This window comes from Danio rerio, chromosome 24 (assembly GCF_049306965.1).
Source record: "Danio rerio strain Tuebingen ecotype United States chromosome 24, GRCz12tu, whole genome shotgun sequence".
NCBI lineage: Eukaryota > Metazoa > Chordata > Actinopteri > Cypriniformes > Danionidae > Danio > Danio rerio.
In genome coordinates, this window is record NC_133199.1 from 3,301,896 (window position 1) to 3,329,436 (window position 27,541).

The 27,541-nt window shown below is 38.2% G+C and overlaps 1 protein-coding gene and 1 long non-coding RNA gene across 21 annotated transcripts in view; one reads left to right on the forward strand and one right to left on the reverse strand.

Moving 5' to 3' along the window:
- sugct (succinyl-CoA:glutarate-CoA transferase) overlaps positions 1–27,541 on the reverse strand; it is a 301,335-nt gene that overhangs the window by 77,490 nt on the left and 196,304 nt on the right. For 13 of the 20 annotated variants that reach the window (XM_073940532.1, XM_068217106.2, XM_073940524.1 and 10 more), the window contains one exon: positions 27,117–27,271. In XM_073940532.1, coding sequence (XP_073796633.1) covers positions 27,117–27,271 — 155 coding nt within the window. 20 annotated transcript variants of the gene reach the window in all.
- Positions 12,641–18,217, forward strand: LOC141380809 (uncharacterized). The gene is made up of 3 exons (XR_012399667.1): positions 12,641–14,680; positions 14,884–15,224; positions 15,429–18,217. It is a non-coding gene; the product is annotated as an uncharacterized lncRNA (long non-coding RNA).

Below are 27,541 nucleotides of genomic sequence, written 5' to 3' on the forward strand. Positions count from 1 at the left end.
TTTTTATACAATTTGTTTAACAAATGTTTTAGCACATCAAAAGGAATTAAATTATATATCTTTAAGTAAAAACATTATGCAAAGGATCAAAAATTGATCGCTCAAAACAAGACAGCGCCCTCTAGTAGACTTGTCATCTGAAACATGCAACAAAATGTACCCAGAGCAATGTATTTAATGTTTCATAAAACTAGACTGAGGCATGCACCTCCAATAAGCCTGAATTACATGTCAGCTTGTACAAAAGGAAAAGCAGTGAAATAGATTAACTATGGCATTCATAGACTGACATATTGTTCTTGAAAGTGATGAATACTTTGCTTTGAGCATTATGTAGAAATCTATGATACGAAGATTTGAAGCAAATATGAGACCACTGTGATGAATCGATCTCCAGGATGGATTTATACTCCAACAAGAGCCACATCTATCCCTAGATCAGCATCTATTATCTTATTCTGTCTATGTTACGACAGTAGGGGAGATAGATGACTGTGGCAGTTCCTCTGTATTTTATTCTCTCCCACACACACACACACACACACACACACACACAAAGAAAGAGAGAGAGCACAGGATATATAAAAGTGCATATATATGTTGCTTCCTGGATTCTCTAGCTAGGAAAAAAATCAGATGTGACAGGTGGAAAAAACAGAGGAAGGTTTGCAAACTCACGGACAGCTACTTACAGTAGATACAGAGGGAAAGATGGAGCTACAAGCATTTCAAATGAATGTGCATCTGATTAAAGATGAAAGCCTATGGCTTGTGACGCACACGAGCAAAACAAAGGCAAAAGCAATTGGATGGAATTGAACAATGAAATCTAGTTATAAGTCAATTACACCTGCTCCTGTGTGAAGATCAGTGCAAATAACAGCAAAGAAGCACTTTCATCCTGTGACGCATTTCACTCGGAAGGAAGGATTCAATTTATTTTCAGTGACACAACGACCACGTGGACCTTTTGACACTAATTATTACACAGGTCAAATAAATTGTCCTTATATAATGTTCTCTCATTCAGAATACCTACAAAAATGGTTTATTTAATGAAGAGAATTTCCTGTCATGTTCAAAATAACACGTTTACATGTAAAATCTCTACTTTTGAAAGTCTATTACACAATAAAATAACATTTGTTGCTTGTTTGAACAGCTTATTTAAATAGACTGAAACAACACAGTTGTTATTTTATTTTTGGGGGGGAGACAACTTAATTGTTTTAGGTTTAACCTACTTATACACTACCTGACAAAAGTCTTATCACCTACCCAATAGGGTATATGCCGAGCTAGTGCTGTTCCCATGCTGATACACTTCCCGTGACCTATTATTGTGAACTTTTTTCCATTTTATACAGTTCCTTATACAGCATCGATGTTGTAATGTCATTCAAATACATTCAGTTAAATAAACTAGCATTTATTTAGTTGCTCAAGCGTAAAACGAGACAAAAAGCCGTTTACTCGCACGCTCCCGTCAGAATCGGCAGGCTAGCGCAGAAGCTCCATTGAATATACTGGGGTAAAATAAATGCTCATATTATAAAGATATGGCGGGGGAAATGTAATTTAATGCAGTGCTTCTTGTACAATCTGAGACCCACTTTAAATCGGATATCCCTCAGCTAGTGGAGATCGCTGATTTTTTAAGAAAACAGACCTTAAACGCACCGGATTTTGCATTGACATTCAATTTGCCAAAAGCGCTTAACCCAGGTTACTGGCAAATTAAAAGTCCTATTAGCATGCTTCGGCATATACCCCATTAAATAATAACTTGACTTCTAGTTTATCATTTGGTATCAGAGGTGGCCTATATGAAAGCCTCTAGATTACTCTTATTTCACCACAATAAAATCTGATCATGTCTTTATTTTGAATGATTTAATTAGGACAGCAAGCTCTGATTTTGCTTAGATAAAAGTCCCGTCACTGAACAGAAATAATGTCCAGTATAGAATATAAAGTCCTGCTGCAGTGGAGACAGAATGAATATTGTGTCTGACTCCATCATGAGCTTGGAGGACTGCATCCATACATCTCTGACACGACTCAAATCACTGATTAATGAAGTTATCTGGAATGGCAAAGAAAGCCTTCCTGCAGGACTCCCAGAGATCATCAGGATACTTTAGATTCATCTTCAATGTCTCCTTTTACAAATGATCAACTAGAAGTCGAGTTATTGTTTGTTGCTGTTCCAACTGGGATCGAATACAAGACTTTTGTCAGGTACTTTCTTTGTAAAAAACAATATGTTATCTTAATTCCTTCCTCTCATATCAACAGAAATTGATTCTGTGGAACCCAAAATGCTGGGTACAACATTAAGGAATTAAGTTAACATAACATAAACTAACTTATTAGTTTTTGCAAATTTAAGTAGATTAAACATAATACAATGAAGTTGCCCCCCGAAAACTCCCAACTCATTTTAAATCAGTAGTTTAAACAAACAGAAAACGACATTTTTTGAGTGTACCATATTTTTCATGATCATCTACTATTTCCTGTTATTTTCCTACAGAAGACCGCAGTCTTTGTTGATGAATGGTGAACATGGCAGGCATGATCTCCCTCAGGTCCTGTTTGGCCATGAAGTGAACGCAGGTGCTGATATCTCGACCGTCTCTCTGCTTCTGATTCGAAGAATTTGACGCAGAGATATGGAACGCCAGGAAGTTTTATGTCGACATTTGGGCAAAACCGCTGCTATAAAACACATTTTACAAAACCTTGAATGACATGGGATGGGGCAGGAGAGGTGGATAGCAGATGCTGTCTTCTTGTTTATTGGCATTTGGGTGTGTGGTCTACACTGCAATAGCTTAAGAATGCATGGATAGCCTCAAAGGCCATATAATGCTCATTTATTAGTAATAATACTTCTGCAAATTGATTTCTAAAGCACTGAATAAGGCAACAATGTTGTCTGTAGTGCTGTATATGCATTTGTGTAATAGTCACTCGTTATATTCAAGACAAAAACTCTCTCGCTGCTTGTTTATCTGTATATTTACAGTACTCTCATGGCATACAGCTTTTCAAAACTGTCCTAAGACATGAAGACATTAGACATGAATAGATGTTGTTGAATAGTTTTAGGACAACTTTGATGAAAGGTCCATTTGATCCATTTCAAATGTTGACTACTGTATAACAGCCCTCTATAGGCTTAATGATGCAGTAAGTTGTTGTCCTGCATCCCATTCATCACCAGTCAACTGCACAAAATGTTACTTTACTGACAAACGTAGGATGGACAAAGGCAAACAGCCCGAAAAAGACGGCTCTCATTAAAACAGAAGAAATTCACCATCAGTGATGACGTGTGTGCGTCAAAATAAAGCAGAAGGTCTAAAATATCTTGGAAGCTCTTCACACCTGCATTGCCGCTATCTTGATTCTGTCTTACTGCGAGAGGTCAAAAGGGTACGAAGCCTTCAGCTTTGTGAGTCAGAGCCCCCCTTAGCACCTTTTCATCACTAGTGGAAAATGAACAACAATACATGAAGAGCTCAGTTTTTTTTTGGTCTTTCCTCGTTTCTTTGTGCCGCGCTACCTTCAGCGAGATCAAGGAGTTCTTTTTATCTACCTTTCACTCTTGCTCGTACATTTCACACTTCATATAACCTCGCTGGATCACCTCCTCCTTATTGCTCTGTCAGTTTGTTTGGGCTCTGTGTACACGCGAGATGCATCCATCTAGAAGATTTCCAATATACATGCTTGTGTGTGTGTGTGTGTGTGTGTGTGTGTGTGTGCATTTGTGCTCGTATCAATGTATACCAATGAACCCGTTCACCCTGCTCTCCAGCGCTTCCTCTGTATTGGAGACACTGACAAGAAGCATAACTCATCCTATTCTCTTCTCTTGTACACCCAGCACTGCTGAAGCTCCTCCATGGCAGCCATTCTCCAGCTAATTAGCTAATTAAACAAGTCACATAGGTCGGCTATACTGATTTGAATCATTTCCATAGAGCTACAACAAAGGGCTACGAGCAGAACGTGCTCTAGCTGCAAATGATCTTGCAGAGCTGAGCTGTACGGCTTGTGCGTGCGTGTGTGTGTGTGTGTGTGGTTTCACTATGTTAGAAACGCCATACTCTGTGGACAGAGTGACAGATAAGTGCGCGTTGGTGCGTAATGAGGTAGGCTAAGAAAGCATGGCAGCGCCATAGCTAAATGGATTTCATTCATAACACATACATAGAAGTGGTCATGCCTAATTAACCTCTTTGCCAAACACTGACTTGGAGCCACCCGACCTTGACCAGAGAGGGTCGTGAACCATTTATCATGGGGCCACCGACTAACTTCAGTGGAAGGGAATGACGGCTCATTGTGTTCTGGGGGAACAGGGTTCATTTCAGACAGCTTCTGATTAAATGCTGGGCAAAGAGGAAGAGCTTGAGTTTCATGGACTCACGGTCCAACTGTCCGTTCCTACAAGAGAAATTCTCCTCAACCCCAGACTGCATGATGGCAGTCCAAATGACTCTGGATTTTTTTCCCCACACTTCTGGCAGCTCAGCGCGGCTTTCCTGGCCACTTTTACCTTGTGCTGGACTTTATGCAAGTCTCATACGACATGCCATTCACTTTTTGAAGCATACTGTAACAAATACAAGCAAACAAAGAGCAAACAGTGGAGTGTTTATCCAAAACATCTTCCAGAGGACTTACCAAGGTAATCCCTTTGGAGCAACCTTGGGTTAAATACCTTGCTCGAGGGTCCAGTGGTGATAGCTCATAGCATTTTTATTGTGGGAAACTAGCACCCTCTCAATTAAGGCCCTGTTATACTTTAAATAAAGTTCCTATTTGCTCTTCGTTTGAGGGCCACTCTCCAACACCCCTGCGCTGCAGTAGGCAGTTTTGTAAATGTGTCTTTGCAGTGCATGCACCACATCTTTGCATTGCTTTCCATATTCTGTGGATAGACAGTGTTTAGAACAGTGTTTAGAACTTTAAGAAGTGGCGTGACATGGTGACACGTCTTCTCTGGTGTGTGACCCCCTCTGAGTCTTTTGATTTGTATAGGTGTGGATTAGTGATGGGTCGTTCATGAACGATTCGTTCATTTTGAACGAGTCTTCAATATGACTCGGGAACTACAAGTCCTCTCAGGAAGTGATCCGTTCATCCGTGCGTGCGCACATTTGTGCAGGTGGTATCGTTCATTTCAAGTCTTCATCACACTGGCAGAAGCCAATTTTATGCGTTTAGAGCCGGAAAAAGAATTGATACGTTGATCTCTCGAGTCCTCTATCGAGTCTGAGTCACTCGTTCATCACGGGCCAATCATATGAGTTTAGACCCGGAAAAAGAATTGATCTGCTCAACTCTCGAGTCCTCTACCGGGTCTGAGTCACTGGTTCATCCTGGTTCAATCATATGTATTTAGACCCGGAAAAAGATTTGATCCGTTGATCCCTCGAGTCCTCTATCGGGTCTGAGTCACTCGTTCATCACGAGCCAATCATACGCGTTTAGAGACGGAAAAAGAATTGAACCGTTCATCTCTCGAGTCCTCGGGTTTGAGTCATTCTGTCAAGTGATGAACGAACGATCATGGCTCCTATCGGCTTAGACTGGGCATTGATTAAGAACATACAGTATGTAACTGTCAGTGTAACGTGAATGAACGCCTGACATTTAAAGACATGATGAGGTGAGCTGAGCAAAGAGACAACAATGCCTTCATAGACAAAAGAGCACTTAAACATTGAATTATTATTTTCTCCTTCTTATATTCTATTTATGATTTATTTGTCGTGCAATCAACCTTTTGGGCTTGTTGTAGATGTGCTTGGAAGCAATTCGTAACATTTTAATAATATTTTGGCAAATTGAACCCAATGAACGAAGAGACTCGAAAAAAGATTTGCTCATCTTGAGGAACGAGACTCAAAGATCCGAATCAATGAAATGATCCGAACTTCCCATTACTACTGTGGATATACCTGTACCAGTTCTGCTACTCGACACTCGAGTGTCGCTTGATGGTGTTGTTTTGCATATTGTACACCTGTCTGACCTCCGTTATTATGAGATACTAATCAATTGCACGTCAATGAAGGCAGAGTTCCAAAAGCTCCCACCGATTGTATAATCGACATGAACTAATGTAGTGTATTTTTTTATATTTATAATAATATATTTTACATATCGTGAATGGCCATACACACAAAGAGCTTCACAATCATTAGCGGGTGGGCTCTCTGTGCAGCATTTACTTGTATGATGTGACGGCAGCCACAGGACAATGGTGCCAGTGCACTTACCACACACTAGCTACAGGTAGATTGGAGAAACAGTGATAGAGCCAATTTGGTGAAGTGAGATGATTGGGTCATGATCGTTAGGGACGATGGAGAGAATTTGGCCAGGATACCGGGGTTACACCCCTACTCTTTACGAGAAGAGCTATGAGCACCTCCGAAAGACGGTGTTCACTGACAGTATAGTGTCCCCTTCACTATACTGGGGCATTAGGACTCAAACAGACCACCTGCTGGCCTCTCTAACACCACTTCCAACAACAACCTAGATTTCCCATGTGTTCTCCTATCCAGTTACTGACCATGCTCAGCCGTCAATGAGTAACCGGTTTTGGGCTGCAGGGTGATGTGGCAGCTTAAATGGTAGCTAAAGGTGTCTAGGAACCAAAACAAACTAGGCCAAAACAAGGCCTTCACTGTTGAGCTGTTTCGAACTGCTGAAACAACTCAATATGAACTTCTTCTGGCCAGATCTGATTCAATTTCTAGGAATTAGGACAAATTATTAGTCCAATTTAGTGCCAGGTTCTCAGAGGAAACAAACAATTCCTAATGCACTTCAATAAATGTAAATCCCTTTCCAGTGTATAACTAAATATATCAAGAGCTGTTTCTCGCTGTTTGACACTAAGCTTGACTTGGACAGGCCTGGAAACCTGCCAAATTGACAAGCAGGGCTTCTGGGGTACACATCATTGGCCCTTGCGGTAATGAGGAACTGCTCGAGAGGGAGCTGGAATTTACCACACACAGGAAACCATGTCAATAATCTGTCATTGTTTGATAGATGAAGCTATGAATGGTGTTTGAGATTTTGCTCCGAATGGGACAACAAGGTGAGCTGCTGTTCAGATATTCAGTCAGGATATCAAAATACAATCTGAAAAAGTGACCTTGAGAGATTAGTCTTGATTGAAAAAACATTCTGGTGCATGTCAGTATTCTGAAAAATAAGCATTGGTGCAACTACGCCTCTCCATAAATTTTGCATGCTTTGACATTTGATGTTTTCGTAGAAAAAGTATGTTTTATTGCAGTGGCTGCTGATGAGTTACCGTAAGTATTTCAAGAAAACAAAAAAAGCAGCCAAATATGAACCTCGAGGAAAGAAAACAAGTCCTGTTTGTATCAAAGAAATCAGGACTGCAAAGGTACAAACACAGAGATCCAGCTAGGGATAGGTTCCATTGGTTGTACCAGAAGTAATAAAACTGCTCATAGGAAGTGTCAGTGTCTGACAGAATCACTTAGGCCCCTGTTGCCTTTTCCTCTGTTACTGTGCTCAGGGGGTGTTCAGTATACTTCCATCTGGTCTTCCCTCTCTGATTGGAAAAACACACACATTCCCTTTGTGTTTTTCAGTTGTGTCAAAGGAAGCCCTGCTCATTAGCTCCAGTGGACTTTCGGGTATCAACTTTCCGCCTTTCTTCTCTGACTTCATATGACCAGGTTGAAGAGCTAATTCAGTCTTATCCTTCTCTTCCTGCTCTGGGTGTGAACTCGAGAGTTCGGCAATCTTCTCACTGGCCACAAATCAGCTTTACAGCATGAACCAGACAACGGCTTCATTACAGCATCTTGGCACCCAACAATCGTTCACAAGCTCAGTAGACAAACATCTGAATGGCTGCTGTTTTTGCACGCACCAAAGTGAGTGAGAAGTGTCAGCATGCGCGATGGTGGGACTGAGGACCACTGACTATGATGTAACGAGGGGAGCGCTGCATTCTCTGGCCCATGCAGCAGGCCAGAGCAGCTGGGCTGGGTGTTTAGACTGCAGCCTCTCCCCCTCCTCCAAGAACAATTTCCCACTCCGGTTCCACCCCTCATTTCCCACAGCTCCCAGTAAACAGAACACACCCATGGCAGGACTTCAGACACAGCGAACAGACAGTCGAACTTCCAGGCCTGGCTCACGGACACGTTTATATACACACACGCACGTGTGTGTGGGGGAGTGAGAGAACGGACAGTCATCGCTGCAGTGTGAGGTCTGTCGGACACGGATTGTGGCAGTAAAACAGTCGATCTTTCTGCAGCGCTGTCTCTGAGTCCAGGTCGAAAAGACTAAGTTCCAGGCCGCAGGGCAGTTCATCATCCTCCAAAGCAACAGCACTTTTAAACTAATGTAAGCACGGGATATCTTCTCCATTAGTAGAGCCAGTAGGGAATTTACAACGTTTACAGAACATGCAGGAGGAATTTTTATGGAGCCACCTTCAGAGAGAGGATTTGGGAGATGGTGAGAGATGAGAGGTGAATAGCACTTTTCCCAACGCCACATGAAAGCGTTCAACACCTTCTGTTGTCCTATGCAAATGATCCCTAAATTTGAGCCATTGTGCAGCAAGTCCAGTGAGGCGTGCTGTAACCTACAGCGAGATGAAGTCTTACCTTGAAGCCGACAGGTGAATGAACTATTGATGAACTACGCTGCATACTTGTTTCTTAGTCCCGTCAGTCATGGAGACCACCCGGCAGAACAGTCAGCCTCTAAATGAATGATGACACACACAGGTAATAGGACATGTGTGGACTAAGTTAAGTGTCTCATCCAGGGGCCCGCACCATGATGGATATGAGCGTGTCTGAAGAAGAGTGCTGAACATGACAGACAGTGTTTGGGGCTGTGGATCTGAACTCCCTTAAACAATCTGTCATTTCCACCCAACCCCAGAGCCCAACCGTCAATTCCCAGCTGGCTGGAGGTGCAGCCCAACATGGACAAACATTTGCGGATAAAGAGAAGTGATGAATAACCTTGTTACTTTGGACTCTGCCCATGTCATCTGTCCCTACAGAACTTTAAAAATAATATGGTGTTTAATTTATAGGAGACACACACTGCATACACAGCACATTAAAAGATCACTGGGAAAAAAGCAAGGGAAGAGGTCAAAAATCAACATTAGTACTACAAAGGTGCTGTTAAATAAAAAATGAACTAAACCTGCATTGCTGTAGTACTTTGACTTTTCCTGAATGTGTGTTTATTTTATTCTAAATGTTGTTTTATTAAAATTATTTTAAATACAAATGAGCTCTGAGCATTTACACCTTTATTGATCATAATAATAAAATAAAATATTTGGATTGCATTTCAGCTAGGTATGTTCTGATCAGGTTTTTTTGCCCTTAAGTCTGAGTCATTTGATTTTGAGTATCTACCGATACCGAAATCCGATTCGATACTTCTATAATACATAAAAAAAAAACAATAAAGAAGAGCAAGGAAACATATCCAGGATGCTCCTTATTTTTTATTCAACTGACTTCATTTTAACATTCAACAACTCTGTTAACAAACAGAGCATTAAACAATCCAGTAATAAATAACATCAATTCTTTACTTTTAGACTTCAGTGCAAAAGTAAATATATAAAAAAAATCTAATATAAAAACCAACAGCACCTCAACTTAAAACACCCAGCAGGCAATCCTAAGTTTATCTCTTAAGTTCTCTTATATGGACCTCTTATATGGACCACTATTCTAGTAAACTATGTGTTAAAGACCAAGAACAGTAAATTAGTTCAGAAATTAAGACTGCACATCTTGTTGTTTATTCAGGGTTTCTGCAGTTTTCACAAAGTCAACTGTAAGACATTTTACAAACTTTGTAAGATCATTGTGAATTAAATTTCAGACTTATATTAGGCTAATTATAAAGTTTTGTTTTTTTGTTTTTTTTTCGAATAGCCCGGTTGGTCATGCCTCATTAAAAAAAAAATCTACTAGTTATATCTTTGGCATACAGTATATTTTAAATAATGTGTTAAAACAAGCAAACCCTAGTTGTATACATGCACTTTTTAGCCAAACTTTTCTTTAAAAAAAAACATTAGCAAATAGAGTTTGGTTGAAAGTTTTTTTTTCTTTTATAGATGAATTGTTTGGTAATTGGAGACAAGGGCAGATTAAAAATAAGACTTGTTTAAAAAGATTTAAAACCTACAAGATGATATTTGAGTGAATTTAAGACTTTTTAAGGCCTTAATACTTAAGACATTTTTAGACTTTTTAAGACCCTGCAGACACCCTTTTTTTGCTAAGGCGATGTTAAGTAAATTATCATTGTAAATCTGCAGTCCTTTATCCTTATACACTTGTAAATATAGCACTAGATCTTCTTTTAAATGTTTCAAGATCATATTAAGAGATTTTGAGCTCCAATCTTGGACAGAACTACCCGGACAAAGAGATTTTTCATCCTGATGGGACTATAATTTTTTTAATAAACACATGATAAATGATAAAAGGTTAAACTTCACTTTATAGCATTATTTAATTTAATTTAGTTCCACACGCAGACTAACTAACTCATACTCGTATTTATACCCAACATAAACATAATAATACAACTTACGAGAAGGGCTTCACTCCATGTGTGCTAAGATGGATTTCAGTGACAGTAAAAGTATAAAACGGAATATGATATGATGAAACACGGACAAATTAAACAGATATTTGGTTTAAAAGACAAACAATAAATGGCATTCAATTGGTTTTAGGTGGAATTCAACCAATGACCTTAGCACTGATAGTTAAGCTACATAATAATCCCAAACTGATTTGCATATAATGAAAGCTGTATTGTACAGTGTATACCGCAAGTATCATTATATGGAAATGAGATTTGTTGACTTGCAAAGAGAAATGAAATGCGAGCTCTCCAAATGCTTTGGATTGGCGTCTTATGTCTTGAGTTACATATCGGAAAAGTTCTTGGAGGTGTTGGCAAGGAAGGGTTAAGCATTACCGACATTCGTCTGCAAGATGAATTTCTCTTTTGAGGACACAGGGCCATTTAGCAATCAGCCAAGAGCCCAAGGGAGCACCTGTGTACAATTCCACTCTGAAATAACACTGATTCAGTCATATCCACTTTCTCCATGTGTGACAACACTGTGGCACTGGATGATCAAGTACAGCTGGAAAAATGTACAAGGAGTCTGTTTTCCTTCAACTCTTTTATGTATATGTAAGACTTGTGACCAGATGTTCATGCCAGCGGATCTGTGTGCAGTCAAGTTTGGGCGTATGTGTTTGGCGTGCCAAGTGTTTTGGGGAAAACCAAACGGGTGCCATTTTCAAAGGGATAAACATGGGAAAGGCACTGAATTACATTCCATATTATGAATCTAATAGAAAAGCGAGTGGGCTGAGCATAAGCAGTTGAACATTTTTGACATCGGGAGCTTGAAGTGTCCTATGCAAATGCATGATTTTGATGTCATAAAGTAATATCACATGTACTGAGACCAACACTAATGTACAAGTGGGATTAATTTAAATGAAACCAGTGTCAACACTCATGCTATTCTAGAATGAGAGAGATGCATGCAAGGAAAATTTCCAAAGATTAAGGCCCAATCCCAATTCTACCCCTCAGCTTTGCGTGTTCACATGAAGGGGTAGGGGTGCCCCAATTCTCTTTGACTTGAAGTCATTGGGCTAAGCGGAAAGGGCTAGATAGCCCTTGAAACTGAGATCTTTGAGGACTACACTCAAAACCATTTATAACGTATAGCATAGCTCCAAATGGAAGTCAGGAGATGCAAAAATGTTTTTGTTATTATTACAAATTTTTACAACAAACGAGCACATGTTTTAATACATTAATAACTGTGTTTGTGTTTTACTGTCATGCTTAAAAAAGTAAATAAAGCTAAAAGCTAAAAATAAAAGCTAAAATAAAAAACCTTAATCTATAATAATACCACAACATACTGTCACTGGATGACACTTAAACACCCTGCCAGAAAAGTCTAGTGGTTGGGAATGAGCTTTTTACAGTGTCTGCTATAATGTTAATGTTGTTTTCGTATGTTTACATAGATGAATATGGCCGTGTTATAAATACACACTACAGTTACAAGCTTACAGCCACATCATATCATTATGATAACGTGATACCAGTGCCTTCAGGGATTTCCTAAAGATAAATACCAAGAAATAAAGCAACTGGAATAACTACAGCAGTCACCATCGTCTGACCTCATATGAAGAGATCACGATGACATATGATGACGTGTTCAGGTTGTAGTGCATTTCTTAGGAGTAAATTTGGAAGCGCTTCCCCTTTAACCTCAGTTTCAAGGGCCAAGGGGAAGGGGTACAAATAACATTTTATTCCAAACTTATAAATACATACGAAATTTACTGCAGTTCTACAAAACTATCTATCCACTATATGACACATATAAACACACTATAAAGCCAACAGAACATTATTTCATTTAAACACACACATAAATATTAGACAAAATTACCAATAAATATCAATATGCAGACGAAGACAATGTAAGTTTTTTATTTATTTATTTTTTATTTTATTTATTTTTGACCAATATTTTTAATAAATATGAATTGATTAATAAGCTAACTGTTATTGTGTCCTGTCCTACAAAAAAGACATCATGCCTGCAGCATTTTTCTCTATATATTACAGCTACTCAGGGGAGCAAAATCTTTTAGATAATTACATTTTTTATCATTAAACAAAGGAAGATCTCAAGTAGTGATAAACAACAGTATGTAACTACAGTAAATAAAAAGATGCAAAGGGACTTCAGCAAACAATGCAGACAGATGAGTCATTTAACCTGAAATTATTCCTAAAACAAACCATCTGAATGTCTGAACTGACTGCCAAAAGCTACTTCAGGGTAATTTTGAAGCTTAGTAGATCTTGGTCCAGCAAAATCAGTTTTTAAGAATGATAACACTGGCCACAGCTCTTCCCTAAAGCTCTTTCTGGGCTATCCTTCGCTCACCCAGACACACAGTCCCCAAGGGCCAACAGAGAGGTCAGAAGTCAAGTTCTTTTGCTTGCCAAAGCAAGCGCTGACCCCATAACCAGACGAGCAGGAAAAAGCCTCGCCGCAGAGGCTCAGGGGACGGGGACCTTTTTATTGGAGGGGAAGTTTGTGGTATCTGTGTGAGTTCAGAGTGACCAGTGCAAGAGAGGACGCGAATATGCATTCTGGGACAGCACGCAAAACAACATGCCTGTTTCATTACACGATGAAGGCAGAAGCCACAATAAGGATGCGATGGACTGAAGGGGAATGAAAAATACACTATTTAACTGGCAAGCCATGAAGAGAAAATCCTACACTGCAATACATCTTGGTTTTATAGGAACACTCTACTTTTTTTGGAATATTGGCTTATTTTACAACTTCCCTACAGTTACATGGTTGAGTTTTACCATGATTAAATCTATTCAGCCAAATTGTGGGTCTGGCAGGAGAACTATTAGCTTATCACACTTTTTTAGTCTTTTAAACAAAACCTTTTGTAGCTTCATCTTAAACTAAGACTAATGAAAAATGAACAATTGCTATTTTCTGGTACAATATGGCTAAAAACGAACAATAAGAACGAACAATAAGGACAGCGAAGAACGGGTGCAACAGTCAAGGAACTTTTCTACTGTATCACGGTGCAGCAGGTGCAATGATATTACGCAGCACCTCAAAATAGTGCACAGCACTAAGTGCTGGTACATCACCAGTTAGAATCTGCATAATATCATTGCACTGCTGCAGCGAAGTTCCTTGATTATTACGTCAGAATGTAAGTAGAGTTCCTTTAGCCATATCAGTCTATAACACAGCAACTTTTCATATTGTGTGAATCTTAGTACTCCACGTGACTCTAGAAGTGTCGAGCTTTAAATGGGAAAATGATCAAAATCCTTTTTTGAAATTTTTGAGCAAAATGCTAATGGTCTAATCCGATTCAATTACTTATGCTAAGCTAAGCTCTACATTGTTTGCTAAAGTCCCTTTGCATCTTTTTACTTATTGTAGTTAGATGCTGATGTTTATCGCGACACACTTGAGTTCTTCCTTTGTTTAATGATTAAAAGTTTAATTATTTAAAAGGTTTTGCTCCCCTGATTAGCTGTAATATAGAGACAAGTATGCTGCCAGTCAGGGACATTGGCTGAATGGATTACAAGATGCTAAAACACAACAGTTTAACTCTAGGGGATTTGTCAAATAAGCAATAAATTATATAAAGGCCCTGTCAACACTAATGGTTTTTTTGATAATTTCAAACCTTTCTATGCATTTTCAACGCTGTTTGTCCACATGAAAGCAGAGTATCAGGTGGCTGAAATTGAAACTTTCTAAAAAATCTGGCCCGGGTGAAGATTTTCAGAGACTTTCTAGGTACAGTGGGATCACTACAACTGGAGTTTTCGCCTCTTGATGTCAACACGTGCGCTGTTTCATTCTTTCTGATTGGCTAGCAGAGCTGGCGAAAAACAAATTTTGCATATTCATGACAAATGCATCGATAGTCATCTCAGGTCGCATGTTTACATTGATGTGTATGCAATTTACTGGTGAAAATACTTAATTTCCCATTCGGTATGAACCCAGCATAAGGCCATATTCACACATACACAGGTATTTTTATCAACAGAGTTTGGCACACTTTTATTTAAAAAAAACTCTGTCCACATGAAAACGCACCGTAATGCATGTTAAGGGCACGCCGAACCAACAGGGGGCGATAATGACACTTTTATTCTGAGTTCACATTAAATGGGGAATTAAGTATAATTCATGAGTACACTGCATTCAAGTCAATGTAAACTTGGGAACAGAGGCGCATTAACATCCCACAGTTAAACAATGCCAAATAAGCGATACGTTTGCCGTGAATGTGCAGAACTGGCCTCATTCACATCTTCCGTGTTTGGTGTGAACCCAGCAATGTTGGCCAATCAGCAAGCAGAAAACAGCACACACACACTGACATCATGAGGTGAAAACTCTGCATGTAGCATCCACACGACCATAGAAGTTTTACAGAAAGTTTCGGTTTCAGTCCCCTGACAGTGTTTTCTTGTGGACAAAAAGTGAAACCGCATAGAAAAATGTGTGGTTTAGAACAGTGTTTCTCAACCATGTTCCTGGAGGAGCACCAGCTCTGCACATTTTCCATGTCTCTTTAACTAACACACCTGATTCAGATCATCAGCTCATTAGCAGAGACTGAAAGACCTGTAATGGGTATGACAAAGGAGACATCTAAAACATGCAGTGTTGTTGGTTCTCCAGGAACTTGATTGAGAAACACTGGTTTAGAAAACACCCATGTTTGTCTGGACAGGAACTAAAAGTGTTGTTATCTCCGCCTGTTGGTTCAGCATGCCCTGAACATGCATCACAGTCTGTTTTTGCATTTTCATGTGGACAGAAATGGTTTTAAAAACAAAAGCAGGTAAAACTTTGTTTATAAAACCTTAATTACCCTTGCGTACGTGTGGACATGGCCTAAATGCAGGATGACTGTTGGAGTGCCTGGAAGCACAGGTATCATACAAATGGTATGTTTGCAAGCACGTCCACTTTGAAAAACAAAAGCGAGGTTGTTTGGGTTTATTTAGATTCTTCTCATCAGGAACAGAGGGAGTGCTGTGGAGGAGAAACAATTTAACTGTGCTTGAACCTGTCGGAGGTTACGTGTTTATAAGAGAAGGCTCTGATTAACTCGAGTGGAAACATTATGAGCGCTGACATAATCTGAGCAGCTCAAGTGGAAACCTTATGAAGACTGACATAATCTTGTTGTGAGTTAATTCACTCATCTTGACTCTCAATGCTCGAATGTCACAAGCACTAAATCAGACACACATTCAATCTGATTTTAAGCAGCTGGAATCTCTAAAGTTACACGACGAGGAGAAAGAAGTCTTTGCTCAGTAGATCAGATCTATCTAATCAGTCGATATCTGAACTGACTGTAACTGAGCATTTCTAAGAAGGGAATTATTTCAGCTGCTTCCTGTGAATCTGGAAAGAAGAACAAAAGGTTCAGGACAAACACCTGACAAAGAGTATTGCAAGTAAAAGTGGCTTTGATGAGGGAATTAATAAGCTAATACAGTGGTTCTCAAACTGTGGTACGCAGGCTTCCTTCTAGTGGTACGCGGAGGAATGAAATTTGTCATGTACATGCTACACACATTTTAAAATTCATTAAACATGATGTATATAATATGCCATATATGCCATATAGCCAATATTTCTGAGGTAATCTGCCACATTTTTTTTTTAACTGTGTTGAATTGTAGCTGCTTTACTGGGCCTACTACGCTACTGTATTTCAATTCTGCTCATTTTAGTGGAACTTGGAGAAACTATTTTTTTTTGAGGTGGTACTTAATGAAAAATGTTTGAGAGCCACTGAGCTAATATATTAGCATGCATTACATGTTTTAAAGGTGCTTTATGCAAGTTTTTGACTCTTCTAAAGCATAACAATATGTTTATAATATGTTTGCAGATATTTAAGAAACATGCTAAGTGAACATTCTAGCTCATCTCAAAAACAAAGCTGAAGTCAGATATTCTGAAAATGTGCAGAGTTTTGTTTAACCTGTCTCGTTTGCCCAGTTAGTGCGGTTTGTTTTGCATATGTGAAACCAGCAATCGCGCTCGGATCTGCGCCAAATCAATCAGTCCGAGACTGCCTGAATGAGGTGGTCTCAGCTCGATTGAAATAAACTCTGGAGCGGATCGATTGCAGTGAGAAAGCAAAATGATCCGAGCCAGGCAATAGGCATATATGTCTGTATGAAGAGAGAATTAAGAGTGGAGCGGGATGTCATTCCTACTGGTAAATGTGCGTTTCATGTTAAATACGAGAGTGAAAGCATGCTGAACTATTAACGAGAGCTGTTTATCCGTTAGGAACATTGACTGAACTGCAGTCTAGCCAAGGGCTCTGTATGAGAGAGTCTTACTACTGATTATATCTGGTGACAATGTCAATCACTATAAATTAAAATAGGGACGTATGACAGCTGAGCGGGACTCTGCAAAAGAAACCATGAAACTCTGACCAATGTGAAGAGAGTTTACTAACATGTGACTTGTTTTAGCTCTTTTGGTGCGTTTACAAACTTTTTCGAGTGAAAGAGAACCACACCAACAACAAAAATCAACATTGTAACAGTTGTACATCCTGATCGGAACAAATGAATCGATTCACGGGAGTGAAAGCACCCTAATTTCGGCTTTAGAATAAAATCAGTTGTTAATTATTTTTTTAAAAACATTTTAAGGTCAATATTATTAGCCTCCTTAAACTATATTTGTTTTTCTAGTCAAATATCATGTACTGTCACCATAACAAAGATAAAACAAATTGGTTATTAAAACTATTATGATTAGAAATATGTTAAAGTTTAATTTTAATTTCCTTTAAACAGAAAATAAAGAAAAAATATATCCAGGGGGGGGCTTATAATTTCTGATTTCAGCTGTATGTATAAAAAGTTCCCTCAAAAATAGAGAATGGACTTTCCCGAATATCTTCTGCCGTGTGTGTGAGATTGTCATCAGAGCTTCAGTGCAGACCGGACCACAGCTATTTCCTCTCCGCACTCCCACACACAGACACACACACACACACTCCCATCAGACAATCATCTTCTGATCCTCAAGGTTACTTGCATTTTCACACTCACTTTCACTCGTGGGATTAAAAGCCTTGGAACTCATAGATCATCAGACATTTAAAGACAAAAACATTTTGATTTTCAAAGCTTTCCTAATGCTGCTATAATATTAGAACTGCTCTGAGAGCAGTAAAAATGTAAATCACAGAACATATTTATAATGTGCTTCCAAATCACTGTATGGGAGCTGAGAGGAGGTTTGAGTGGGGGATTTTGGGGTTGACTGATAATCCTATTGTCATTTTTTTGCAAATAAGGCATGAAAGGACAATCTTAATTTAGCCTCTCCATGACAACATATGGTAAATATATCTGTAAAGATGCATTATCAACTTGGACTAACACAACTAATCACTTGCAGGTACTGTAGCCAGGTGCAGTATGAGGTCATAGACTTAATCATACTTTTCCTTCAGCTTAGTTCCTTACTTATCATGGGTCGCCACAGCGGAATTAACCGCTAAGTATTTCAAAGTATGTTTTACACAGCAGATGCTGTTCCACCTGCAACCCAATACTGGGAAACACCCACACACACACTCACATTCACACACTCATTCATACACTACGGCCAATTCTGTTTACCCAATTTACCTATAGAGCATGTGTTTAGACTATGCATGAAAGGCTGAACCGTTTTTTCATGTTGCCAGATCTACTTATTAAAAGCATCACAATTATCACAGTTTTATTATTAATATTGGCAGCATTAATGAAGTAATGTGGGCATAATGAAGTAATTAATCCAATTAGTAAAATACAATATTTTAACATATTTGGTAAAAAGTTTTGAAGGATTTGCTTTTTTCTGGAAACACTGCATCGACAGCCTTCAAACTGAGAATCTGCAGACATTTATTTATTGCTATTTTAGCGCAGAATAAAAAATAAACAAATCTGCGGATTTATACAGGACGGTTTTGGAGTATAAAAACTAAAAACATAAAACATTAAATAAATAATAATATTAATAATATTTTTAATATTAATTATATTAATAATAAAACAACATTTCAACATTACTAAAGTTTAACAATGCAACTTTATTCACTTGTTTGGTAAACAAAGCAAGTCTCACATATATCTAGTAAAAGACAGAAAATAATACTTTACAGACTGTATTGTAAATAAATCATGAACGTTTGCATATTAGTCAATAATATTATTTAAATATATGTTCACACACATTTACACATTTAAATAGACTCAAAGTCTAAAAATTATTATTATTATATCAATACTACATTGATTATATGATTATTATTATATTGTATATGATTATTATTATAATATAATAAAATATAATAATCAATATAATTAAAAAAGAATATATATATATATATATATATATATATATATATATATAGGGTTTAAAAATATGCAGATTTCAGCACACAGATTCCACGTGGACCTAACTAGCTGAGGACACCACATGCATTAAGACAAATGCACTGATCATCATGAAATTATCTAAAAAAAACTGTCAAACGTTGTCAAAACAGTAGCATAATAACCCCAATGCAATAGATCTGTAGAGCAACATCATAAACAATCATTAAACATTTAGAAAAAAGAGCATCAGCTGATACATTCTTACACCAAACATTATTAATGAAAATTGTATTAATGAAAAGACGTCAGATTCTACAAGCTCAAAAAAGAAAGGCAAACTGTCCATTAATATGACTTAGCATAATTTATCACATTAATTTTATTATTTATTTATTTTTTGCTAAATGGATCTCATTTAGGGAAACCATATACCTGCTTTAAATATTGGTATGAAATCCTGTTTATGTCTGATATTAAGATGCATTTTTTCGATGCGATCAAAATGGGCAATTCTAAAAAAATGGCTGTTATTGTTTGTAGAATACGATTTGTTTTACATATATTTGAAAATAAAATTGGGACAACTGAACAATGCTAAATGTACATGGTAAGTCATGCCTTGAGTTTGTTCTCTTTCAACCAGAGGTATTTGAAAACACTGGACTGCTTCTGTAGTGTTAATGATCATGTGGTTGGTTGCATTCAAACATGGATCCAGACAATAGTGATCATGCAATCTGCAACATCATGGTGGCAAGTTCTGGACTGTCAACTAAAAACTGATGGCTAAGAAGTCGTCGTTGAACAACTTGGTACCTCGGTACTTCAGTGGCCAATGCATCTCCGCAGAAGTTCACAACAGCTCCTGCCTGAAATGCAGATGGTTTTCCAATTCTTATCTGAAGTTTCTTTGTCCTCTACTTTTCCCCATCTCTAAAACCACAGGTTCACTTTGGGTCTGCTTAGTTCATTTCAATGCTCACCGGTTGCTCCGGAAACCGTCCGTCGGCATAGCAACAGCCTACAAACGCAAAACTGGAAGTGACGGCGGCATGGGTCACCTCCTATTGGCTGAGGACGGAGAGGTGCAGCGTGGGATGCAGGAGGGGGCTAATGTCATGTGCAGCTGCTCGGGCTGGATAACCCGTTTCCTTCTCCGAACGTGTCAGCGGAACACAAACTGAAAACAGGAAAGCACTTCCCAGCGTTCTCCCTGGACTTCATATCCGGGCATCCTGAGAATCGGCGTGAAAACAACAAAAAAAAAAACAAGCGCAGACCGACGTCAAACATAAACAAACAATGGTTTTTGTGTGTGATAGCAGAGGAGATTGAGTATGGTTATCGTAACCTTCACACCTCCACCCACTTTCATGGGGAGTAATTGACCTCTCGGTAATGCTACACTTCTGACAGACGCACTCGTTTGAGTATTTCCATTGGGACCCGGTTGATAGACGGCTGACCTTTGCCAAGTTCTGACCTTTACCATTACCGACACTCTCCGTGGCTGTCATTAAGACCGCCAACCTAAGCTGGAAAGTCTTCCCCGACGAAGCCTTGGAGAGCTGACATCTGTTTCTTCATAGACATTCTGGGATTTGATCACACCATTATTATGTCAGCAAAAGGTTATTGGTTTGAGTCTTAATTGTCCGTTCTAACTAAATGGAAGGACCTTAGGGCTGAGTACACGACCTTGTGCGGATTATGAGTTGAGCGTTATTTCATCCAGGGGACTTATTTAAAAAAAAGTCTCGGATGTAATGAACTGGAACAGTATAAACAGATGACTCATTCAGGAAAACTCTCTTTAACTCCGGACTGAGCCGGGCAGATTTCTCACAGTGTCATCAGAACGAGGCTCGGGACCTTGATGCTTTCCAACCTGAGCAAAAACGCCTCCTTCAAAACACATTCCCTGTGCACCAATCTGCACACCTGCCTGAGTATTATTTGTGACAGTAGGCTAAAACTATCAGGATGCTGTGCTGCATTTGTGGAGATTCTGAATTAAGGAGCCATCAGATCTACAAGCTCTAAAAAAAAAAGGAAACTGCTGTCCCTTAATGACATTTATCATTATCTATTGTGCAAAAGTTATCAAAATCAAAGCAACAGTATGTCATTTTCACCACTAGAGGGCACTTATTCACAACAAACAAAGATTTAGTGTGATGTCGCCATAACTGAGTGTGGAATCATGGAAGTTGTGCACCAACCTGCACACCTGCCTGGGTATTATTTGTTACAGTAGGCCTGAAGTGTTATGATGTTCTGCTGCGTTTGTGGAGATCCTGAATAAGGTTTTTTTTTTTAAACCAGCTGACAGATTTGGTCTTGTGGGAGCCGTCAGATTCTACATTGTCAAAAAAGAAAGAAAAACTGTCCCTTAATATAATTTACCGATATTTATTCTGCATAAGTTGTGTTGAATGGATCTAAAGTAAAAGCACAGTATGTCATTTTCACCACTAGAGGGCCCTTATTCACAACAAACAAAGATGTAGTGTGATGTCGCCATAACTCATGGGAGTTGTAGTCTTCACTGAATCCTATGAGACTACAGAACTTGATCGCAGCAAAATATAACACTTTTTAAATGCTTTTCAGATTTCTCAGTGTCGTCAGAACAAGGCTCAGAACCTTGATGATTTCCAACCTGAGCAAAACGTCTCCTTCAAAACACATTCACTGTGCACCAATCTGCACACCTGCCTGAGTATTATTTGTGACAGTAGGCCAAAGGTGTTACGATGCTGTGCTGCATCTGTGGAGATCCTGAATTATGTTTTTTCTTTTTAATCCAGCTGACATATTTGGTTTTCCTAAAGTTTTGTGGGAGCTGTCAGTTCCACAAGCTCAAAAAAGAAAGGCAAACTGTCCCTTAATATGATTTACCATTATTAATTATGCAAAAGTGATCGTAATCAAAAGCACAGTGTGTCATTTTCACCACTAGAGGGCACTTATTTATGACAAACAAGTAGTTTGATGATGCAATATGTAATGAGTGTGGAATCATGGGAGTTGTGATCTTCACTGCATCCTATGGCACTACAGGACTTGATGGCAGCAAAATGTAACACTGCTCTAAGTGTTTTATAGATATTTAAATGAAAAATTTGACATATTATGGCTTAAAGGACACAACATTTCTGAAAAACCAGTGTATGTTCATTAGTTTATCCCTTTAATAAATATCGTAACTGCTTGCTCCTTTTAAACCTTTTAGGTTTTCATTAACTCAACAAAAAAAAAACTCTCAAAATTTACTTAGAGTGATGCCAGGAACACAATTTATCCGAAGAAATTGGACCGTTTTTCTTAGAAAGCAAGTTAAAGTTTCCCTTTTTATAGATGCAATCACAAATGTTAAGTAGAAGTGTAAATGTTGGCTCCGGCTTGTTCTCTTTGGATGACTTCCAGAGGTAGTCAAACACACATTTCAGCTGATTGCTTTCCTAATGTGAACAGTCATGTGGTCAAACAGCCACAATAGACCACCTGCTCTTTGCCTACTGACCTGAATCTTAAACATTACATAATAACGTATTGCTGAAGCATGCCAACCAGACAGGTGTTTCACTTCATTATTGGAAACTACAAGCTTTTCCTGTGCTGATTTGAACACAAATCCACAGTGTTCAGCATATTTTTGAGCAGAAATGAAAGCTGACAGTTTCTATATTGTCTCCAATAATGTTCACATCAAAATGATGTGAGTTTACTTTAGTAGTATTTTAGATTACTAGTATTGTAATATCAGAAGCCTATACATACACCCATCTATTATTCATTTTTTTTTTGTATTTAAAATTGGACAAAAGATATTGGGATGGAAACACCAGACATGTGTCCTACACTAGTCTCACAGTTCGGTTATAATTATCATGCCATCGATTCGGTTCAATTCGATATCTCGGTGCATTGATGATGCTTTCCATAAACAATTTGATATTTTACAATAATTGTTGCATTAAAATTTATTGTTTATAAATATATTTAAACTTATATGCTATTTGTTATACAATTTTGTCCTTTAATACAAGCAGTCAGATATATGTACTGTACCTTTAATTTGACCTGCTTAAAGAAAGCACTCTTTTTGAACCAACCTTAAGCACATGCACAGAACAACATGAGCATTTAAAGCAAATAAACAAATATAAATATTATCCTGCTTGCTTTTGAGCATGGTTGAGAGAGTTTTTAAACCTCTATTATTGATCACGCGCTCAACATAAAAGGCTGCGATTGGCTCTGATGGTTAGCGTAGCTCTGGCGCTGTTCAGCAAACAGTGACACAGACACTGATGTTAAATGCGGTGGAGAAAACTCGCTCTGCAGATACGCTTGTGCCTGGATCCACAATTAACATTATAGTTGTGAGAGCCCAGAGATGAGATAAAATGTTACCTCATAAACACACCAGCAAGTCAAAGGGGCTACAGAAAGTGAGAGGGAGCTGGGTTCTGATGTACTTCCCTGTCAGTGAAAGACTGTCCAGCAAACCCACAAGCATTGAGTCACAGTTTTTTTAGTAGTAGTTTTCACGTAGTTGGAGCATGTTAATTACTTGCGGTCTCCTCCCGTGCCATAGTAAGCTACTGCCATATAACACATATGTGATGAATGACGTCAGTACATAATAACTGATTATGATTATTACTGATGGGGTCTTGTCCGGGATGGGAGTGAGGTTAAGGGGGGTGAGTGTAGAGGAGGCCAGCCAGAGAAGTGCTATGCAGGTAAACCTCACTCCTCTGTTCTCTAAAGGTGACCTTGCGACATACGCTACAGGCCAGATCTTTAGCTTAATTGTTAGAGCAACTGACTCCCATATAAAGAATCGCCAGTTCAATCCCAGCTCAGAGCAGGTTGGGTGCAGTAGGACCGGTGGATTACACTAGCATAAAAGCCCCGATCCAAACCCACACCTCCTGAACACACGCTACACAACATCGCTACAACACATCACGTAACATAGTACAGTATAGTACAGTTAGTAATTACAAAACCAAACTTTAAAAAAAAAAAGAAGGTACTGCTGATGTTCGCCTGCAATTCCCTGTCTGATGATGCAATCACATATTTAAACCTTAAAGATACAGCAGCAAAATCTACCGCATCTTAATACAGCTTTTGGCCAAATTTGGGGCTTGTATAATTTTTTTATATGCCCGGATTATAAAAATTTAATATTTAACATTTTTTTATTAAAAAAAATGATAAGTCTTACAGGCATGAGGAGATATAGCAACAATCTTGAATGCAGAAGGCACATTTTGACCACATTTGGGCCTTGTGGCATGAACGGCCTAGGAGGAGATACGTTTGTTTTCAAGGACAGAGTAGTATAACAGTATGTTGGCTTTCTCAATTACAAATTACAAAATTACATATTTAAACAGGCAACAGGCAGGTATGACAACCTACTGCAATGTTCAGAGTGAACGTTTTGACTGGATCAACACTTCTTTGTTTTTAGTAATTAGTAGACATTTATTTTAGTGCTAGCATCAGTTTAATTACTTCAGTATTACATATTTCTATTTTTTGGTTTCTTTCCTAGACTTTGAACATGTCAGGACTGTTGCGGTCTATGGAGGATACCCTCATTTGTGTTCAGAAGATGATTGAAGGTTTCAGAGGGATTAAATCGACATGAGGTGGAGTAATCAATAACAGATTTTTCATTTTTGGGTGAACTAATCCTTTAATTATCACGCCATGTTGAATTTAATGTTGAACATGACAGCCTCTGCTCTTTGTTCATTCTCATTGTGTTGTTCTGCTGTGAGTCATGATGATTGGTCTCAAGTCTCAGGAAATGGGAAATGAGCGATCTGGCAGTTGAACATCAGAAACTGTGCTAAACAACAACACCACGCTTTAGTGAAGAGCCAAAACCTTGACAGCACTGAGAACAGACCTTCTGCCTTCAACTCGCAACTGCAACGGTTCACAATGGACAATGAGAAGAATGAATCACTCAGTGCTGCTTCTGGACCACTTCAGATTAGACACATTGTGATTTATTTAATATGGTAAATGCATTTTATGTAATATGTAGAAATGAGATTAACTTTCTGACGAGATTTAAAATGTTGAAAAACAACAAGAACTTATTTATTTGAGAATCAAAACATTTATGAGCATTTGGTCTTTCACATTTATTATTAAATGCCCAATTTGGAAAATTTTACAAAAAAACGGATGCCATTTAAGTCCATTATATACCTAAATATGCCTGAATATTATTTCAATAATAAAAAAGGGCTATATTTATATTTGTTCAGTAAGTTTTTTACTATTACTAGTATATTTAAAATTGACAAAAAAAGGTTTGCAAATGAGAGAAAAATTTAGATAATTATTCATCAAATATTTTTAGCACAGAAGTTACTGCATTGTGCAGTTTTGAATGCTTTATTTTTACAAAGCCTTTTATTAGTTTATTTATTAACATTAACTTATAATGAACATCACTTGTATAGCACTTATTTACCATTACTCAACATTTACTAACATATTATTAAAATCTAAATAAATGCTTGTTAACATTAGTTAATGCACCGTGAATTGACAAACTGTATTTTCTTTAACGTTAACCAACATGAACAAATCTTTTCAGCATTTGCATTAATAATTGTTTATATATGCAGATGTTTGTGAAATGTGTGGACGTATACATTGTTTATGGAGGTATAAGATAAAGTATCTGTGCATTTGTACATATACAACTGTAACTGTGGGCTCACAAAATCAGACTAAAAAAAATTCAGACTCAAAATGTGAGGAGACGCATGATTTTATAGTTTACAAAGTTACAGTGCAAAGAAATAAACAGTAATTCAATGCCCTGTTACATGTATGATAGGCTGTTTGTAATGTCATATATTATATAAGCACAATTTGTTATATTATTATAAAGATAATTATGTTTATATAAACGCTATAAATGAGGAGGACTTCTCTCCTCCTGAATCCCTGGGTCTGAATACAGACACTGTAGACACTCTAGCCTGGTTTATTTCAACCATTAACCCTGCCGGTAATCTAGAGATTTTAAACAACATGAGTATAGGGGATGTGTATGAATTGTAACAAACTTAACTGATAAAAAACAAAGTCTGCTATTCTCCAATTCTCGTAGAGCTCTCCTGACAAAATGTCAGTAGCCCTGACAGCATCGAGGCAAAGCCATGCAACAAACCCCGCGAATCATGGGAACAAATACAAACGACCCATCATAAATGACTAAATACTGCATGCAGTGCGCAGTCTCACAACTTGGGACATCTAGAAAGCATGTGCAGTCATGAATTAAAAAGCCGGCTCTTCTCATAGGATAAGAAAACTCAAGTCTTTGAATAAAAATGAGAAACCGACACGTAATCACTGGACGGTCAGACGAGCGATATATTACAGATTTTGATCCCGCCCCAAAAAATGATTTTAAACCCGGAAGCTGAAATTAGCTGACAAAAGCTCAAAATTATGCAGTTTCATCCACAATTAAAGCTGACATGTGCTAACGTTGTCTTAATTGATGCTCAACACAAATCTGTTCGTCTCAAAAGAAGTACTCGAGGGTTTATCAAACCTTTTACAAAAATACTGTGGTAAATGTATTGTTCGTTGTTTGTTTGTGATAGTAAATGCATTAACTTACATTAACTAATACAACCTTACAGTAAAGTGTTACCATTATTATTATTACTTGATTATTGACATATGAAATGTTTTCACAATGTAAAAATCCTAATAGTCCTAAACTAGGCTTGATTTTAAACATATACATGTATATAAAACTAAGTATTTCCATTCGATTATAAACTTGCACTGATAATTGTGTTTGTGAGCACAAGTAAAGAGATCTATCTGCTGTCATTACTTGCAAATTTGCAGTTTTCTTTCTGATGGACACCGAAAAGATTATTCGCATCATTTTTTAAACCAGGCAAGTGTTTTCGGCTGAACTCAGTCATTTAGTGCACCTCATTCTGCGTGACGATCCGTGAGGCCAGAAGCTGCTCAATCTCCTCATCTCCATATCCCAGTGTGTGTTTGAGAATCTGGACTGTGTGCTGGCCGATCACTGGAGGAGGCATCGCACCGACCTGCTCAAAACTACTGAAGCGCACGGCAGGACCTGTGAGGAGACACAAAGAGAAGAACATGAGTTGTGATGTATGTGCTTAACAGCCGAGAGGAGAGGAAACGTCACGCCAGCGGGTCAAATGGACCACAGTGAGAGAGGAAGAAATGGAGTTTACTTTCATTCTCTCAATCGCAGTGAAATAGCTGATGTAGTCAATTTGTGCACAGCTAGCTTCTGCGTTTTTAAGTGGTTGGAGCGTTGTAAATACTCGCGCTCCTTTGCCATAGTAAGCTATCACCATATAACGCATATGTAATGAAG